At 40.2% G+C, this 19,715-nt stretch overlaps 1 protein-coding gene across 2 annotated transcripts in view; it reads right to left on the bottom strand.

Moving 5' to 3' along the window:
• Positions 1-498: 498 nt before the first annotated feature.
• The window catches only part of sema3bl (sema domain, immunoglobulin domain (Ig), short basic domain, secreted, (semaphorin) 3bl), a 65,321-nt gene continuing 46,104 nt past the window's right edge, over positions 499-19,715 (bottom strand). Inside the window, exons 5-16 of one of the 2 annotated variants that reach the window (XM_034145237.1) lie at positions 18,462-18,552; positions 16,029-16,145; positions 15,754-15,896; positions 13,760-13,874; positions 13,560-13,629; positions 13,250-13,394; positions 8,964-9,195; positions 8,375-8,466; positions 8,091-8,132; positions 7,771-7,996; positions 6,832-6,962; positions 499-5,218 (exon numbers count right to left, since the gene is read on the bottom strand). In XM_034145237.1, the coding sequence (XP_034001128.1) occupies positions 4,706-5,218; positions 6,832-6,962; positions 7,771-7,996; positions 8,091-8,132; positions 8,375-8,466; positions 8,964-9,195; positions 13,250-13,394; positions 13,560-13,629; positions 13,760-13,874; positions 15,754-15,896; positions 16,029-16,145; positions 18,462-18,552 (1,917 nt within the window). In that variant the 3' untranslated portion in view covers positions 499-4,705. The remainder of the gene's footprint in view (positions 5,219-6,831; positions 6,963-7,770; positions 7,997-8,090; positions 8,133-8,374; positions 8,467-8,963; positions 9,196-13,249; positions 13,395-13,559; positions 13,630-13,759; positions 13,875-15,753; positions 15,897-16,028; positions 16,146-18,461; positions 18,553-19,715) is intronic. The other variant, XM_034145238.1, reaches the window with a different exon arrangement.

Below are 19,715 nucleotides of genomic sequence, written 5' to 3'. Positions count from 1 at the left end.
ACGTAATGGGCCGACACTCGGTCTGTAAATCTGCAATCACCCGCTCATGCAGGCACATGTCCTCCTGGTTAATAACACTTTTGAGAGCACTCACAGAAAGAGGAAATACCACAGCTGTTGCACAGATACACCTTTTTCGTTGTAACTTCATTATGGGGAGTACTCACTACCAGCATTTATTTTTGACCTCAAGGTTAGGTTCCCCCAAAAGTGTTTCTGATTTTAACATTAAAATACCCCTTAATTGCCAAAGGGATTTTTGCTGTTTAGCGATGCACATTGTGGGCCATGTGTATAGAAAGAAAGACAAAAACACATAAACAAATATAAATAATAAATGAAAGCAGACGATGCTGTATTTTATAAAGGTGGTTCATTTCAGGGCATTATTGTTTGTTTCTGTTTATACCACTGGCACCAATAGTCTTGCCCTGCCATTGCACTTAAAACAACGTTAAGTGTAATTACTTCAAACACTCAGTCAAGGATAACTTTCTGTTAGAAAATCAACTTTTAATGCTGTTAAAAAGCATACAAGTACATAGCATGCATGGTACAAAGACACTTAAATAAAACATAAATATTGTTTCAAAGTCATAGACGCCAAAACCAGCACAATTTTACAGTACAATAAAAGGGACACTGAGAGTGTTGTTGCCTGTATGTTCAGTAAGTAGGAAACCCATGTGTGTTGAGTTCATGATGGCTTTATTGTGCCTATTGGACAGCTGACCCTCCAAGTTCTTGGATGTCATAGTCCTGAGATAGATAAGATGTATTTCCTAAATGTGTTTGCTGCAGTATCTGCTTTCACAAAGCGAACCAGACGAAATATATGTATCTGCTTCATGTAGCGAAGTGCAGACAATCAGTAATTAGTGAAATCACCTGGTGAAGTTTGACAGGTGCCCACAGGTGACCACTTATCACAATGTATTGACCATAGTCGAGTTTTTGTCAAATTATAAACCCATCAAGTGTTCTCTCTACAACACTGTAAAATACAACAGTTGAATATTTAAAAAGTAAAGGTGCTGCAAGTTTAACATGTGTTTGAAATAAAATGTAAAAAGTATTAAACTACACTGAACTAGCTAGATGGTTGGACAGTTCAAGAGTTTAAAAAACATGTTTGAGATTAAATACCACATCAAACTTTGTACAATTGTACAACAACTAATATATTTGAAGGATTTACAATGGGTGTTTTAAACATAGACCAGTTGTTTTTGGTCAGCAACTAAAAATTCCATACCTCGCAAGAAAACATAAATACTAATGAACCTTTAGTATGATCTTTGTGTCACTTTAACTATCAAATCACTTTGCAGCAAAAGTGGTGTCAGCCTTTATTTTGGTGGTTCCTTCATGTCATTTGCTGAAAATGGAAAATTGTATTTTTATACAATTGCACATTTAGTTTGCAATCATAGTAACACAAGTAATACCTTAAACTGTTTTTAATTCCTGATGACAGTAATGCAGGGTCAACATGGGCCCACGTGAGCAAAAGGTACACCCCCCCCCACACACAACAGGGAGGAGTAAAGCAGGGGTCGTCACAATGATGCCACCACATCAAAAACATATTTGTTATAGACAAGAGCAGAACAGACAAAATAATTGTGTAGCTCTTTTCACCAAAATCATGACAAGACTGAAATCTAAACTTAAGTGACAATTTTATTAGAAAACAAACTTTCAAGAAGGTTATCTACAACATAAAACACATTTGTATCTCTTGTTACCGTGCTAACTGTCTCTTGGTTCCGTGCAAACCATGCTCCTCTCCCTCTATCACTTTTTATCCCCCAGTATAGATATACATCAGAAGCAATATTTGTAAAGGAAACACCATAAGTGGACTCTAATAGCCGGTCTCCCAATCCTCTAACTAGGAAAATAAACGTTGCTAGAGTAAAATGTGTGTTTAAGAGTGCTGTACAAACTGGGGATTTTGTTCTTAAATACTCACTTTATACTGATGAATGTTTTTGAAACAGGCTTTAAAAAGGTAATAGTATTTTATAAAGGCAAATAATGCCTTCACAAGATGCTCAAAGTACCTTACTTTTTGAAGATCTCTCCCCTTTGTTCTTTTCAATTACCGACTCTCCCTTTTATTTGTCTCTCAGGAGCCATTCACACGCCATGAAGGTTACAAAGGGTCACCGAGTTCACTGGTGTTAATGTTGTTTCCTGGATCATTTTAAACAGTGAGAGGGCTCCCAGGATATCTATGCGATCTTTAATATGTACACATTACAGGGACGTTACCCTCCAGCGGACATATTGGTGTAGGTTCTCCGTTCTTCTCAGCTTTTTGTGAACATCTGTTTGTGTTTCTTTATATGTCTTTCAACAGATCCTTTAAGAATGCTTACGTTTATCCAGTTCATACTTTGGAAACTGCTTACTTCACCGCTTGACAGCCAACATTTGATTAATCAAAGTATAAATGTGGATAATATCAGCTTTGATTGCTTACGTACATCAACTTGTATTGGGACAAAGTTCCAAGGTATCATCTGGCAACTTTGAACCAAAGACATATTACAGACACACTTTGTTTGTTCTGTGAACTATATCCAACCCATCATTCTCACAACTCTCCACTCGCCCTCATCGATGTGGCCAGGAGGGGCTGCTCAATGTGTGATGCACCTGCAAAGCCGCCATTAATATATTATAATTGTTACATGGGTGATAGTTTTGAAATTAACTCTTAAAATGTATTTCAGTCTTCTTCAGTACACACAGCCCTTACTGAAATTGAAGCTTGGCATTTATCTTATAATCTTGCGACCTGTCTTTACTGTACATGTTCTCTTCTCTTTTTTTTTTTACAAATTAGAGTTAATTCCATGCTAACCCTAACCCTAACTCCATGGCCCTGTCCCTTGTGAAAAAAAATTCAATTACGGTCAAAGTTACAGTATATTTTATTTTAACAACAAAACCTGAAGTGAATAACAATGTGGAGTATCATGTGTTCAAACCATGAACCGTCATAAAACCAGTGTTTACAAAGCAGAAAGCACAAGGAGTCAGCCATTAGAGCTGACCCCTTCTTTTGTTCCCTCTTTTGTCAGTAGCGAGCTACAGCATACAGAGGAACTGTGAGAAAATGAGTTTAGGGGATGATGGAAGTGTGAGGTGAGGCTAGGACAAAGAGGTCCGTCTTTTGAAAAAGATATTTGAAAATGACACTTACTCAAGACATAACATTTTGAACAATAATGTGTGCACTCTAAATTGGTGTTTAAATCCCAATTGAGTTTCATTGAGCTGAGGTTCAATCTATAAGTAATCCCAGGGAAGCAACTATCAGCGATCGACTGTGGCCATTAGGTACATTCCAGTAGGTGTTATGGTATGTGCCCAAAAGCGTGAAAGTATACCGCTGTGAAATATCCCTTTAAGGGTCGTGAGGGAGGAATCTTGATCTGTAGCTGGTTTTAATGGAAAGTTCAACCCGCAACACTAAAAATAAAGCAATGTGCCTTTAATCTGTTGAACCATCAACAGTCGTCTCATGGTAGCTTCCAGTTTGAGCTAGTTGAGCTTATGCATTCAGTGTGATGGGTGAGTGGGCTTTCCGTTTATGTAAGAGTGTGTTTGTGTGTGTGTGCATGTACAGTGGAGAGATCAGATACAGAAATGCCTAATTTGAACTGCATGGTTTGGCTCGACTTGACTCATGTTTGGTAATGGATGCTTTTCTCAATTTTCTGTTCCTCAAATGATCGCAACCTCTTCTTCAACGCGAAATAGTGCTTTGTTCCACTCTTGCTGGATCGATTGGCAACCAAACAAAGGAACACATTTTAAATGAAACCAAACTAATGACTTAACTTCGCCTTCTAATATTGGTTCAGTTCACTTGGACCCTCAACCAAGGCGCAACCAAAAACAGTACCAGGTGCTATCCACAACTTTTGCCACAATAAAAAAGAACAGTCAAAGCAAGTCGAGCCATACCATACATTGCATTTAAAAGGCGGCAGATGTCTTACCCTGGGAGCATTAGCTGCAACTAATACACTGCAAACCAAGTTATTTCTTGGCTGAAGTCACACATGAATATTTCATTTTTAAAAAGCCAAGTGCAGAGCAGGGCAAGAAACGTGTTCACTTAAATACCAATTGAGAAAGAGATGAATCCAGTGATTGCCTTGTGAGAAATGCGAAAACAACAAATGGAAAATAAGTGTATGTGTCTGTGTCTCAGAGCTGACCTTGACAGGCTTGCTATACTCCAAGCATGCAAAGTATGTAAATGTTCCTCTCTTTTGAAGCACTTCGCCAAGATCTAACACAAATCATCAGAGAGTTGCTCCAAAGGCATGCGTTGTCTGTCTTTGCGAAAGTCTTATTTGACTTGATAAAATGAAAGCTGTCATTTCAAAGCATGAAAGTATACAAGGGCAAACTTGTGAAAGCAGGAGAAGTCCATGGATATCAAGATTTAAAAAAACATCCACTCCTCTTCACAATAACAACCTGTTCAGTAACAGTCTCTTTTTGTGCCATCATTCCAGAAAACCAAACACTTCCGAGTCGTTACAATACAAATCTCAGTGCTAGAGTTTCCACAAATAGCAGCCTTTTTGCTGCCCATTTTATCCTGTCCTTTGCTGCAATCTTTGTCCCTTTTTTTGTCTTTCATTTTCTCCTACTTTATGCCCCGCTCACTTTCTTTCAGTTACTCCTCCCATGCGCTAAGATCCCTCGGCGTCCGGTTGCGTTCGCCGGAGCTCTTGCTACGAGCCTTCCTGGCGCTCTCCTGCGCTTGGCGGTTTTTCTCCAGCATGCTTTTGTGTTTCCTCCTCAGCTTGTCGTTGCACCACATCCTCTCACAGTACTCCTCAACGTGGGGCAGGTTGGACGGCCCAATCAGCTGCATGATATCCTTGAACCATGTACGCGATTGGCCGATTTGGCTTGATGAGCCGCCCCTGCTGTATGTGCTACAAGGCATCCATGCTCGGTAGCTTCCTGTGGACCGGTCTTTGTACGCATCAGAGAGGCCGGCGTTGTCTCGTGCCATGAGCTCATCTACAGTGTCCCCCTGGAGGACTTCGAGGCTGAGGCGGGCCAGGGTCTGTGTGAAGCCGTGCTCTGTGGAGCGGCAGATGTACACGCCTTCGTCCTGGCGGGAGAGGCGACGAAACAGGAGGCCCTGCTCTGTAGACATCACACGGTCATCCAGCTTTACCTGAATGGGGCAGAGGGATAATATGTGTCAACATTTAACTCCTATACATGATATAACACCATACTGTTTACATTTAAGATATGATGCAGCGGAATTAAGATTTTGGGGAATCATTTTGTTCTTAAAGGTCCCATCATATGCTTTTCTGGTTATTACCCGTCCCCTTGTGTGTTATGTAGCTTTTTATGCATGTAAACGGTCTGCAGAGTCACAAACCCTCAAAGTACACCCTGTAGCGAGTAAAACTCTAACACAGAAAAGACGTGTCTATGCTGCCCCAGAACGCCTCGTTGGAGATTTTCCTTTTTCCATTTTTTTGGAGCCCCAGCTCCGCGGGCTCAGGCTGAGCTGGTGTCGTTTCCTGGTTGCTGCGTAGGGTCTGCGAGACCAATGGGGTCCGAGCTACGCGGTGTCTCGCTGTCTCGCAGACCCCAGGCAGCAACCAGGAAACGACAATGGAATTATGATCAGTAGAAATGGCCAAGACATGGGACCTTTACAATTGAAAACTACAATTGTATTTCAGATTGGACAGTGATCAATGTGATTATTTTGCCAAGAATCTATGAATGGCGATTCCTAAAAAACAAATTAGCTTTTGCAGTGTTTAAACAAAGTTCAATAACCTTTTGACTATAATTGCAAAGATTTTAAATGTCTAAGGGCTAAAAATGGGAGTTTACGCCACTCAAAGCCTTTGTAGTTTCCATGAGACTAGAGCATCTTTATTTATCGTAGACGTCTTTTTCGGGTAGAAAAATGCAATCTGGAATATTTGGGCAAAGAGCATGTAATCCAATTTGAAGCATGACAGAAGAAGGGCTCTTTTGTACTTTTTCTCCGCCTTTTTCTTTTCTCTCATTCTCTCTTTCTTTCTTTACCTACCTCAACCCAAAGTCTCTCCTCTATTCATTTATGACTATTTTTTCTCTATTTCCCTCCCCCCTCTTCGGCTTCCATCTCTCTGCTTGTCGAACTATCCCTCTGTGCCAACACAAACATGGCAGCCTTGTCAGCTGAAGTGGCAGCCAAATGTTTATTTGCAGGGAAATGGATAGGGGTGGTAATGCCTTAATACTCGCACGGCTGCCCGAGATGCTCGGTTGAGCTTGGAGAAACAAACTCTCCAACAAATGAACGATTACTGTGGGTGTGGGCACACACGGAAAAAGAATGTTATAAGTAGTGCTCTAAATGACTTTGCAACACTGTTTAAGTCACAGTGACAGGCAGACATTGAGTGACACTTCAGATTTCGGCGGTCAATTTTGGAATTCACTGTTTATCTAAGAGAAAGAGTACTTGTGCATTTTCCTTTGAAATATAATTGCTTAATTTCAACCGTATGTCAAATGGCTGTCAAATGTGTCAACCATGTGCCAAATTCACACACAAATCTCACTTTTAAAGGCAGAAACTCCCGCAGTAAAATACATTTAGTCCGGCAGTTAAAGGCAGTTACTTCAGCCACAGTTGGCCAGAAATGTAATTCCTTCACTCATCTGTCTCCAAATTCTAACCAACCTTCTTCCCATCATCTATAAATTGGGATTAGGTGGTATTTTATCATCACGATATTGGTGTTGATGTTATATATTTAATTATAATCTTACCTCCTCCTTGCGGTCATCACGTTGGACAAGCCAGCTAACTGTGGCCTGTGGAGAGCGAGGGACACACTCCAGGAAGGTGCTGTTGTTCTCGGTCCCATACACCACTCTGTCTTCTGTCACGTCAAGGTCTTCTGGATGAAAGAGGGATTGTTTTGAATAACAATAACATTGTAGCCAGTTTAGTCAGTCCAAAATGCTACTCAACGTATTGGCAACAAAGAAAGCTTTAATCTAAATGGCAAAATACAGGAAATACTGAGGATGTCGGTTGATATAACAGTGATTTGAAAACAAAGTTTGTTAAAAATCGCAGTGTCTTTGCCAGTACCTTGTGAAAAGTTCACTCGTTATTTAGAATAAAACTCTAACAAATAGCAGACGTCTCACGTTGGGAGGATATTTCAATCCTAGCAAAGAAAACACAGGCCTCAGGGAGTTTGACTTCAGCAACTACTTGACACCTTGGCACAAAGAAACGTTATAAAATGCGGGTTCATCCAAAGGCCTTGAAGAAGGTATATGTCATCACCTCGCCACCACCATACCTTCCGTCAGGCGAGCAAACATCCCTCTCTAGCCACAGTTTCTCTTTCCCTTTTTGTTTGCTCTTTTCATATGATCGCTGATGGCTTTAGATAACCTCAGTTTCTGCTTATCTGTCAATCTATAAGTTCGCACACACACACACACACACACACACACACAACGTTTCCTTTTGTATCTTCCCCTTTTAAAGCTTGCTAGGTAAAACAGTGCATATTATTTGTTTAATTTGTACAAAAACATACTTTTGTAGAAACTGGCAGCCCAAAAAGTCTCAAGTTTTTACAAGGTACTAAAACTTGACCAGGTGCTGTCCAGATTGTCACTGCAACCAATTAAAAAGTAGTTGTGCATAACAAACATGAAGGCTACAAAATAAAGGGTTTAGTTGTTTACCACTCAGATTCTGATCCACACACTGCAGCACGGGGTTTCCGTGCCTGATGTCCTGTCTGCGGTAGCGCCGTTTGCTGTTGGGCGTGTAGCGGGCACACACTGATCCGTCCCAGGCGCAGTAAGGGTCTCTGGCCAGGCAGCACTCGGCACAGGCATTCCCATAAGTCTCACAGCGGTGCAGCTTCACCTGCGCTACGCCTGCTGGGGAGCCCACATACAGGGCTTGCTGTTGGAAACAATGAGAACAGAAGAAAGGGAGTAAGGCATGATGTTGATCATAGAATTGGTTAGAAGCATTCATAATAGTAATCTTCTCTTACCCTTTTCACGGATATGTCCATCGATGTTATTGGAGTTGGCACCTGCAATAATTAAAATGATTGAACTTTTACGTGTGAAGAAGCTTACAATAAGAAAAGTGGCAAGCTCAAGAGTAGAATTACTGTTAACGAAAAGGGAGGAAACAGCTTTTCTTGAGAGCCATGTTAGTGTATCCTTATCTGACTACAAAGAGGGTTTAGTTGATACGATGAATATAATATATTACGATGAGTCAGATAACAGAGAGCATTATTGATAGGACACCTGACAGAGTAAAACGTACTTTAAAGACTTGTAGCTCCTCCAGTGTGACCTCCTCTGTCTCCAGGCTGTTCCCACTGTGTAGGGCAATGACCTTTAATACTGTGCCAACGTCTGAAAGACACAAACCGATAAATGACAAAGTTAAAAAAAGGGAATAAAACATATAAATGATTCTCTCCCACAATATGTAATATGTTTAATATTAAAGGTAGGGTAGGTAAGTTTGAGAAACCGGCTCGAGATCGCTAGAATTTGAAAATACACAGCCGGAAAAAATCTGCCACTTCCTTATAGAGCCCCTCCTCCAACACACACGAACGCGCACATGACCAATGAGGGCACGAGATAAGTTTGTGCACAGATGGAAGGCTGACAGGCAGGTAGGCCATCCAGTTATTTGAGCCGGGCCGGCTAAAATGATTGGTCGTGCTTTTTACAGTATTACGGCTTCCACAGATGACATTTTTTAATGGATTTTTTGTCAAAGCACTTAAGATATTCATTGCTATTGGGATGTTAAGAGCATTCCATGGAATATAACAAAAAGTATATCTCGAGCCGGTTTCTCAAACTTACCTACCCCACCTTTAAATTCACATCAATATTACCTGTGCCAATGAACATTACGTCATACTGCCCGTCCTCCGCCTCGACCCGGTCAACCACGATTTGTTTCAGCTTGTAAGGCAAGTTGGCCTTTACGAGCACAGGCTGACGCAGAGCGGGAAACACCGGTCGCCACATCAATGGGTGGCTGCGGGCAAACTGCAGCACTGAATCGGGGAAGTCCTTCGTGCTGCCAAACTCTCTGCCAGGCTGGTTGGTGATTTTACTAGGGCACTGGAGGTGGGAAACATGTGGAGAAACAAAGGAGATGGTTATTAAAGATGTTGGCAAAATCCTTGGTTAATTAATAATGAGAAAGCCTATTTCTGTCCGTTTTCCATCCCGACTTTAATTCCCACCATGTTCCACCACTTTAGGTGTGTTTCCAAAAGCAATGTGGCATAATTATGGTCTTAAAGACTTCTCAATTAACCCTCATTAGCACTTTTATTGTGCCTGAAAACTTTGGATGAAAGTTCAAAACCATAGTTGTAAAGCCCTTGGTTTGGAACCAGCTTTATAGAGGCAGAGTGTGCTGTTAGTTCAAAACTCTCCCATTCGTGTCACTGTAATTACAAATTGAATGTGCTGGTTCTTGGCAGAGATACTGTATCAATCAAATAATCAAGAGGGTTGAACACAGTCCAAGTAAAGGCATGTACGCAAACCATATGACCTGCGTTTCAACTGAAGCTTTGCAGTTTTGTACAATTAAGATCAATAAGGGCAGCAATGGGGCGAAGGCCAGTGTCTGGGTTTACAAGACTCAAATGTAGGCTTATTTGGCAAAATAGCACAAAAGGGCACAATACAAAGGTGCTTTTGGGGTTCATTTTACTCAAATAGTGTCACTTGAATGTACCAGTGAGCTTCAAAATCAGATTAGAAGCTCTGTTGGGAATAATCATTGCATTTAAGCTTTGAAATATTTAGAAGTTGCTTTAGGGCCTGACAAACTGGTCATTTTATCATCTTGGGGTTGGGATGACAAAAAGATGTGAATAAGATAATAATACAGCAACAGTGACTGACTTAAATGAAAGCATATGTCAAAGTCTGACAAAAAAGCATAAATGAAATGAGAAAAGGGTAGAATATAGTCTAAACACAGGAAATCATTCCCTGATATTGCTATTCCAGACTTCCATACTGCATTATTGATATTTCTGCTTATCACAACAGTTACTGATCAAAAATAGCTCTATAATGATCTGGTTTCTATTTCAGAGGGTGGATCTGAACTATGCGGGGACCTCAGACTGGAATCTGAACAAACTACTGTATTGATGTATGACATTCCTCCGAGTATGACTTACTAAATGGCTTCAATTACAATTTATTACAGAGGGTGCAGAATGTGGAGGCAAATCCAACTCCAAAACATGCTGACTTGAAAAATTGTATATTTCTTAACAGTATGTTTTGATTTAGTAGCCGATAAATTGTGAAGTTCAGGTATAACTCAAAATGTGATCCAAGCATACCTTTACCTTATCTTCTGGTAAGCTTCAAGCTCAAATAAATATAACTGTCATTTTAACATGTAAAAAAAGAACATACTTTCACATATCTTTCAGAACGCAAGACACTATTTTATTTATGAAAGATTTCCCCATCACTCATACTTGTGCAGCTGCCAATACAATTCATTGATATGTCAGCGTTTTAAACGGCTCACTGAAATACTATGTTCATCTGTTTGTACAGCACGTAAAACTGGGCCAGCTCCAAAATCTCTTGTCAACTCATCCAAACTTTGCTGTAGCAAGTCAACTGCTTTCAATCACCAACAGTGAGCCAAGTTAGGATTAATGCGAGCGAGGAGAGGTGAGCATATTTGGCAGACTTCTATTCACGCCCATTCTTACTGTGTATGTGACTGTGTTTGCATGCGTGTTAATGCATGCAACAGACCATAAGGAGAGCTCAGGTTCAAATCATGGAATAGGACTTATTTCCATATCAACCTTTCAAATTGTGGTTTTAAGTTTCTGAAATCTTTCAATGTCAGACCAGAATGCAAGAAAATCACTTTTCTGTAAAACTTCAATACAGCCCATGGTTTACAGTATTATTTTGACGTACTGTATACATTAGGTACCAATAAAGTATCATCTAGTTCCTACTAAAAATGTACAGTTGAAGCTACCCAACGGAAAGAAACGAGCATGATTTGGCAAAAATAAGTTAGCAGAAGCCTCAAACCCCAAAATGTACACTCCCTTGACAGATAGTTGAGTTCTGACACAATGAGGTAATGGATAAAGTATATTTTAATCAAATGTAAGTCTTTTTTTGTTTTGGGTAACCAGTGCCTTTATTCTAAAATGAAAGGGGATGACATGCTATACATGGTCCTAAGCCCCATTACCAGCAGCTCTAATGCCCCAATGTATGTTTTTTATGGGAACAAATGCATGTGAAAGTATGAAGAAAAATATACAGATGACACTCTGATTATCGATGTGACAGCATGATACACTTCTATTGATTTAAAACAGACTATGGAAGTGATTTTTATGTCAGAAATCAATCCAAGAGAAACATCTAGTTACTTGAAAGACTGCATGGATCATCATGGATACAATTATTCTGGTAGCAAGCCAAAAGCTTGAGTTTGAAGTATCAAACCTACCACTTTTCTATGTCAAATGATTATGAATGACAGGCAGGCAGAGAAAAGCTTCATATGGCTCAGTCCAAGTAGGATTAAAGCTCTGGAAACTTGGAAACCAGACTATCCTATAATTCTTTCTATCACAGAATAGATTATTACAGACTTTCAAACAATGTGCAGTGCTATGACAATCCAAAAATAAACATCCAGGGAGGATAAATCCACTAAATCTCTCATACTGCACTTCTATTTTCCAGGATGAGTTTTGACAGGTGTGAAAGCAGACATGATAGATATTACACAGTGTAACAATAGGAATCTGTTACAAAGAAAACTCCAGGAAATTAAAAATATTCTGTCTGTTGCGTGAGACAAAAAAAAAAGTAGGTCATTATAATTGTTTTACTAGAGAAGAGGGAGAATATGTTATCCACAGCCATCCAGCAAGCTGTTCTTCATCATATTAGTTTAGATGAATATCTACTTCTTTCCTTCCCATCTGTGCCTTTTCATCAGCCTAACTTAAGTCATCACCCTTTTTCCTGTTTCCTCTCTCTCTCGTTTCAGGCCAAGACATTCCTGTTAATCAGAGAGTCAGTGGAGTGGAACCACAGAGGTGTCTGCTCTGTTCTCACATTATTCATATTCCTTCTTCCTCCATACAATTCTGCAGTCTGGTAATGAGGCGGAATAAAACGCGCGACCGTTTGTGTGTGTAAGTGTGTAAAACAAGTCTGATTACAATGATGTGGTTGAGAGGACATGACAGAGCACCACTGAGAGTCAGGATGTAAACCAGGAGAAGTATGCACAGCTGCACTGCAACATACAGTAGTTAACATTACTGATAGGGAACTTTCTACACCTCATTTCTTATGCTTTTAGCACCTTTCATATTGTTCCTGCCTCTCTGTTCAGAGTGGGCTTGTTGGGTCTGAACTATTGCATTCTCTGTCATAACATGTCCATTCAGGAATAAATACCGTAATCAAGGCTTTGGCAATAAGCTTGAGAAGTTGTCAATTTTATGTTAATATTTGAGGCTGTAGTTTGTGGTGCTGTGTTTTTTAATAGCTAAAGCCTTTAGCTTACCTATTGGTATTCTACAAAAATATCATTGCACTGTTTGAAATGAATGCATTGACCAGTTTCTGTTAGATGTGTTTTTTAAAAGGTATGAAACATTTGCATTTTTGCTAAATCTGACACATCTATGTGAAATGTATGTTATGTAATAAGATGTCTTAAAGTTGATTGAGTTACAGTAAGATGCGTATCTAAAGGTTAGGTCAGCATTTAAAACAGCTCAGTGTACCGACTTACGGTATTTAATTTTCTGTCGCTATTCAAAACCTATGATGTAAATGTCTTAATATTATCTTCAAACTTAAGCTTTCAATAATTGGCCATTGATATAGTTTGCCAGCTAGTTAATAGGACATAAATCAGTAGAAGCTATAGTACTGTACAACTGTGTGTCATCAGCATATGAAGTGTAGGATATCTTATGTTTCTTCATAATGTTTCTGAACAGAAGAACAGAATGTATTATGGGACATATTTTGGTCATGGTAAGTACAGTAAGGTCGAGGTACAGTTAGGGTTTTGAAACCGAAGCATTTGAGTAAAGTCAGGGTTAGAGGGTGATATATTTTGTAAGCCCTCACTCACCACGCCTGGTCTTGGATAAGGGACCCTGCCTTCATAGGCCCCCCACTGATAGTCAGGGCCCTCTTTATGGGCAAAGGGTCCGTTGAAGGCTTCTCTGATGTCAGCCATTCGGTACACACACACGGCAAAACCCTGGAATACATTACTGTGGAGGAGAAAAGGGAAACATTTCCACAAATTACTTCACAAGTACTAGCTGGATGATAAGAAAAGGGAAAGCTTAATAAGACATCAGTTACATAAGGTAGAGTTGTTAATGTGTTGGTATAACCGGTATACACATTGAGTAGCATGCTTCATGGTTATTCACCTGATGGTGCTGAAGATTGCATATACATCTGGGTTCCTCTCATCCTTGGTCCTCAGCAAGAAAACATCCTCTGTTTTATGTTAAACAAAGAATCCCCTTTAGAACGTGTGTTTCTTTGTAGTAAAATGCTTGAATGTGTCCAAGAATGCATGTTAAATTAGGATGAGAGTGTGTACAAAAAATATTTGTGTGTATCTCACCCAGCTGGTTGAAGTGTGTGTCGATGCCGTGAGGTCCCGGGACAGAGCAGACCAGTCTGGCTTTTACGAAGGTACTCCACTTGTTCACTAGCACTCTCTGACCTCCAACATCGTTCTGGCAGGAAAAAGAGAGAAATATAATCTATAAAACACAGCTGCATTTTCAATTCCACACACACAGTTTCATTGTTTGGCTCTGTACTCTAGCAAAATGGATTTTGATTGAAACGCTGAGGTTAGAGCAGCTTTAGGTGTGTTGGAGTGGGTGAAACAGTGCAGGACTGGATTTCTTTTTGGACATGGTCCCCTTAGGAGAATGGAGCCAGAACATGAACCTAAACCGAAATAAAAGAATGTTGTCGACCAGAGACGTTTTCTAATCCAAAATATAGGGTCTAAAGACAGATACTGTACAGATTATAAAGCCCTTTGATGCACATTTTTGATTTGTTGAAAGATTACAAATACACGACTTGAAGCTGTACAGTATATCTGATTTAAGTAGTTAAAGCCATCAAATGAAAGATGAAAGTCAGCACTCAAATCTTGTAATCACTGTTTTCTTTTCAAATATTTTGGCACTGACAAAACCTACACTACCTAACAATAGACTAATACTTCTGTACACAACCAGGATACACTAAAGTATGCCTTTTTAAACCTTTCCAGAACACAGTCGCTTGTCTGTTGCAGAGAATTAGTGTGCAATACATCACGAGGGAGGGTGTGTGTGAGATGGGGATCGGCGGTGATAATGAGCTTCTTGGCACGAACACCACGGGGGAAGTGAAGACAACTATTCGGATTTGCCTGAGGGAGGAAAAGAGTGCTGCGGAGAAAACAATATAATGTGTGAAGGGAGAGAATGAGTGACAGACGGAGAGAAAGAGGAGTAGGATACAGGGAGACGAGGATGACAAATAAAGCTATAATTTGAAGGTTTAGGTGGGATTTTGTACGAGAAGTTTTGGCAAACTTTTCTGGCACAGTCAAACAGACGCTAAGGAAATCCTGTAGCTGTGTGTGTGTGTGTGTGTGTGTGTGTGTGTGTGTGTGTGTGTGTGTGTGTGTGTGTTTGTGTGCGTGCATATTCTTCGATTCATGCTTATTTCTGTGTATGGTGCACGCAGCACACATATGGTTTTCCAAGACATATCAATGCGTGAAAGAGCGTGAGAGAGCGTGCAGAGCAGACGGGGATCAGTTGGCTTATTTGACAGCTGTACGAGCTTTAGGAGGAGAAAGAACTCATATGATTCTGAATATCATGATGCCTTCACAGTCCATTGGGAAAATGTTAACATGTGATTGCTCTGAAAGACATTTGTCTCTTTCAAGGAGGGAAAAAATATAAACCCGTGAAATGTCTTTTTCGATCACTTTTACCCGTATCTGTGTTTTCATATCACATTCGTCCATTGGACTTTAGTGAGAATGTGAATATCATCAGACTGAAAGCATGGGTGGAGATTGGAGATTTAGGAACACCAACGGAATTCTCCAGAAAACAAATGAGCCCAGAAGGACTCCCAGACTCCCAGATAATAACTTCTTCTTCAAATGAAACACGCCTGCAGATGTCTCATATATTGGACTGGATATTTGTCAGGCCATGAGGAATAGCATTACGTGACTCACCTGACCATCTGGCTTCACTCATCCCCACCTGACAACAGATCATCTCTCAATCTTTTCCGGCATACCCGTATTAACCTGATTTTCTGACTATAATATGTTACTGGTACAAGTGGGGTATTTAATTATTTTCTATAACTGATAACGGATTGTTTTTCATTTACATACTGCAGAAGTTCCTCCACTTTCTGTTTAGTTATGTGTCATTTCTGACAGCACAAGGCTCGGTAAGAGATTCAATAATAACTTTGATACGTAAAAGTATCTGCATGGCTAGATACCTGTTGCAGACTTAATGCAAACACCACCAGGTCGCAAAGTAAATGTGTATACTGTGAAGTGTTTATAAAGTATCTCACCGCACACACTCGTCCAATACGTGTGTGTATGGCCCCCTCCCTGTCCCCTGCCTCCGTGGCCTTCTCAGTGAAGAAGAAATACACTTTGTCGTTGTCTCTGTCATCATTGTCTGGGATGAGGTGCGCAGCGATGAACTTAGGGTCTGCAGAGGAAGAAGAGACATGGACGTTAGTATTAAAGTAATCTATTTAAAGAAGAGAACACATGTGGTCTGAGCAAAGGGATGAAGATGCCATGATTGATGGAAGAGGTTGATTAAACAGTGAAGCATTACCGTGGAGAAGTTTCTGGTCAGTCTCTGTCCTCATGGTGGAGCGACCTCCCATACTCCTGAAGATCACAGAGTCCCTACCCAGAAAGTCTGCCGTCAGTGCAGTATACAGCTCCCCACCTGAAGAGAGGCAATGACAGAGGTGGAGGGAGACGGAGAAGAAGGGTCAATACAGCAGAGTAAAGAACAGCAGCAATAAAGGAAACGGATTAGGGATAAATAAAAAGATTGGCACATAATTACAATAGGGAAATCATGGGTGACTGAAAACAGGATTTGCAGTAGAAGCAAATGAAGCATGGAAGGAAAGAGGAAATGGAAATGAAACCAATTCAAAGCACACCGGGAGAGTAATCTGAAACTCAAACACGTACAGTACATCCTCCACAGAGACCATAAGCATAGACTCAGTTTAAATTTCAACAACTCAGAACATAGATTTTCCGGCCTAAAGATATACAATCTTTCCTGTAGCATATACAGTACAGTAAATAAACCTTTGGAAAAACCTAAAGCAGCCAGGGTAATCCGTCATTAGAAAAGAAAGCAACCCCAGCTAGCGGTAAGACGGAAATCCCTACAACACCAATCACATAATGAAGAATTATTAGGGATATAAGTGAAAGCCTTTCCCAACACAGTGACCAATGAAGCAAGACATCTGACCACAGACAGTGACCTCATTGGTGTAAATGATGATGATCTTTTACGGCATAAGAAAAGAAAATAGGCATTAGTAAGACACACACACCCCTTCTTTAACCTTAAAACTAAAACACACACACATAACGTCATGTTCACACAATAGATTCTAAAATTGGTAATGACAGCTTTGTGTTTTTTGGGAGAGGATCCCGAAATGTAGAAGAGGAAATCATTATTTGCTTGATTCATCATCGTTTACTGTTTCTTTCTTGGCCTCTCTATTTTCATTTTTTTATGATATATATATTTTTTTGGTTAAGCTCTATATTTATGCCTGTGTCTGTATTTGTGTCGACTCGTGTATCTTTTTCTACAGTGTCTGCTTTTTGCATACCATTGATCCCTGAAGAGTGGAAATCTATAGAGAGGTCAGTGTTCACGGTCAGAGACGGAAACAGAAATCCTGAAGATAGCAGTTCTTTAAGGAGGTTCAATTCCAAAGGTCCGATCATCTTACAAAACCTTGCTGACTTTGACAAGGCCAACAAATCTGCCGAGTCAGCGTTTACACATTCTTTGTTTTGAAAGTTTACATTTGAACTGAAAAAAACTCAAATCTCTCCCAAAATGTCCTTTTGTCTTTTAGTTATCTACAATACACTTCTGCAGGCCTAAGGACGTTCCAGTATTGTTCTGTCTTTTGTCCATGTGTTGAATGTCTCTACTGGGGTCTAAACTGCGTGAGTGTTTGGCTCTAATTGAATGATTTCCTGCCAAACATGATGCGTTGTGGGATAAATGCTGATGCTCAAAGCAGCTGCAGAGAGAGGAAGCTGGGATAGAGGGCTGATACACCTCCTGCCTCAGAGGCTCCCAGGATCCCTGGAATAAATCAACCATATTTCACAAACCAAATACCTAATGACATTCAGAGAGAAACACCCAGAACTATTTAACCTACTCAGCACAGCTCCAGAGGGTGCGTGTGCCAGAGCCAAAGCAGGTCATAGTTCCTGTTCTTTAGGTTATTATTTTTTAAAACAAAGCAGAGATCTGTGCAGAGAGGTGTACAAAACAGACCATGTGTGTTTGATATTTTACATAGTTAGATGTGGCAGATAAAATATACCAAGGTACAAAAAGGCGAACTTGAATTGGACCGCAATAACTTGTGAATTTCTTATTCAAGACTTTGGGAAATAGGGTAGTGATATCACACCGACATTTTATGATTTTATATCTCAAGTGTTTTTGTAGGATTTTTACTGTTACAGTTCGGGCAGACAGGAAATAAAATGCTACCAACTATAGGCCAAATGACCTGTGGAAAAAGGTTCCTTAGCCATAATCACCCAATAAACCAATTGAAAAACTTTTTATAAATGAAGGAAAACAGCATGGGACATACCACTGAAGGTGCTAGCGAAGGAGAAGCTGGGGTCATTTTACATAATTAGATAAAATATACCAAGGTACAAAAAGGCCAAATTTAATTTGACCGCAATAACTTGTGAATTTCTTATTTAAGACTTCGGAAAATCGGGTATAACAACAACATTAGGATTTTATATGTAAAGTGTTCGAAGTCTTTTTTTATAGGATTTTTGCTTTTACTTTTACAGTTCGGGCAGACAGGAAACAAGAAGAGGAAAAAGGGGTGCAACCATTTTTCAATAAAATGGTACCAACTATAGGCCAAATGACCTGTGGAAAATGGTTCCTTAGCCATATTCACCCAATAAACCAATTGAGAGACGTTTCAGAAATAAAGGAAAACAGCATGGGACATACCACTGAAGGTGCTAGCGAAGGGGTAACTGGGGTCATGTGGAACCTTCCCTCGTCCATTCTCCACATTCATAGGATCCATGGTGAACACATGCTGTGGAAGAAAGAAACATGGATTAATATCATTAATTCTTGCATGTGGTCTATAAGACAATATGTTTCAAAGCAGGCTGTTTTGGTATTTTAGATATATTTGTCCTTCCACTGAACTTCATGTCTGTCTGAGAACTAAGACGCTGTCTGAGAAACGGAAAATGCAGGATCATCGTAGCTGCCAGAGTTCTGACAAAAAGTGTCACACATTGTTTCCAGTGCAGATTCATCCAGAGAGCCGGAGCCAGCAGGGTGACAAAGAACAAATAAATTATAATATAAAAACTACAGCTAAAATACTAAAACTAATTCTGACAGTTCAAGTGAAAACAGGTTTCCTGACCCATGGTGTCATAAAACTCACTCAACACATACTGGGCTGTAACTGACCAAGTAAATACATAAAGCCATAATCCATGACATTTAAATGTAAAAAGGTTTCCCTACATCTTGCCAACTTTACAGAACCAATCCCAGTTTCATGAATCCATTTTCTGTTTGCTTTGAGGAGCGCCACGTTTTGTTTTTCCAAGAAACAATGTTGAGCTGCACAGGAAGTGATGTTTTCAGCAGCAAGCAACAATAAGATAAGAAACTGAGAATAATCAATGAAAAAATAAATGTAGGTTAAAAAAAAGGGACAGGAGCAAGTAGACAACTACAATTAACATAGCTTTGTCGTCATTAACCAGTGAGTTGTGTTCACCTGACAAACACTGGCCACATCCTTGGATTGTGTGATTTGCCAGGTCGAAACAGGGTCACTGTGGACAAAGGACCTTTTTGTTTTTAGCCTCTCTACACCCAGGTCTGCGACATCTGGGTACCAGGCTGCTGGGCGTGATCAATGCGAGTCCAAAAGTAGTAGACTTTCCAGAAAAAAAGGAATGGAAGGCGACAAGACCTACAGCAAGACGTCCTGTGTGATTACTGATTTAAATGTCCTTACAGTGAACTGTGTGTGTGGGGGGGACTCTCTGTTCCCCTTGCAGACAATGGAGTATTGTTACTGGGTTGGTGAGTCTTTCTTTGGAAGGAGATCACTGGGGAGATGATGACATTGAAATCAGCAGGACAAAAACAGTGGACAATACGCACTCCCACGCACATTACGTTTTGTACGTGCACCGACTGAAACTCGTGCTGAGCAACATGGATACGGCA

Source organism: Trematomus bernacchii, unplaced genomic scaffold, assembly GCF_902827165.1.
Source record: "Trematomus bernacchii unplaced genomic scaffold, fTreBer1.1, whole genome shotgun sequence".
NCBI classification, from domain to species: domain Eukaryota; kingdom Metazoa; phylum Chordata; class Actinopteri; order Perciformes; family Nototheniidae; genus Trematomus; species Trematomus bernacchii.
Note: the sequence above shows the minus strand (reverse complement) of the source record. Positions and strands in the feature narration are given on the sequence as shown.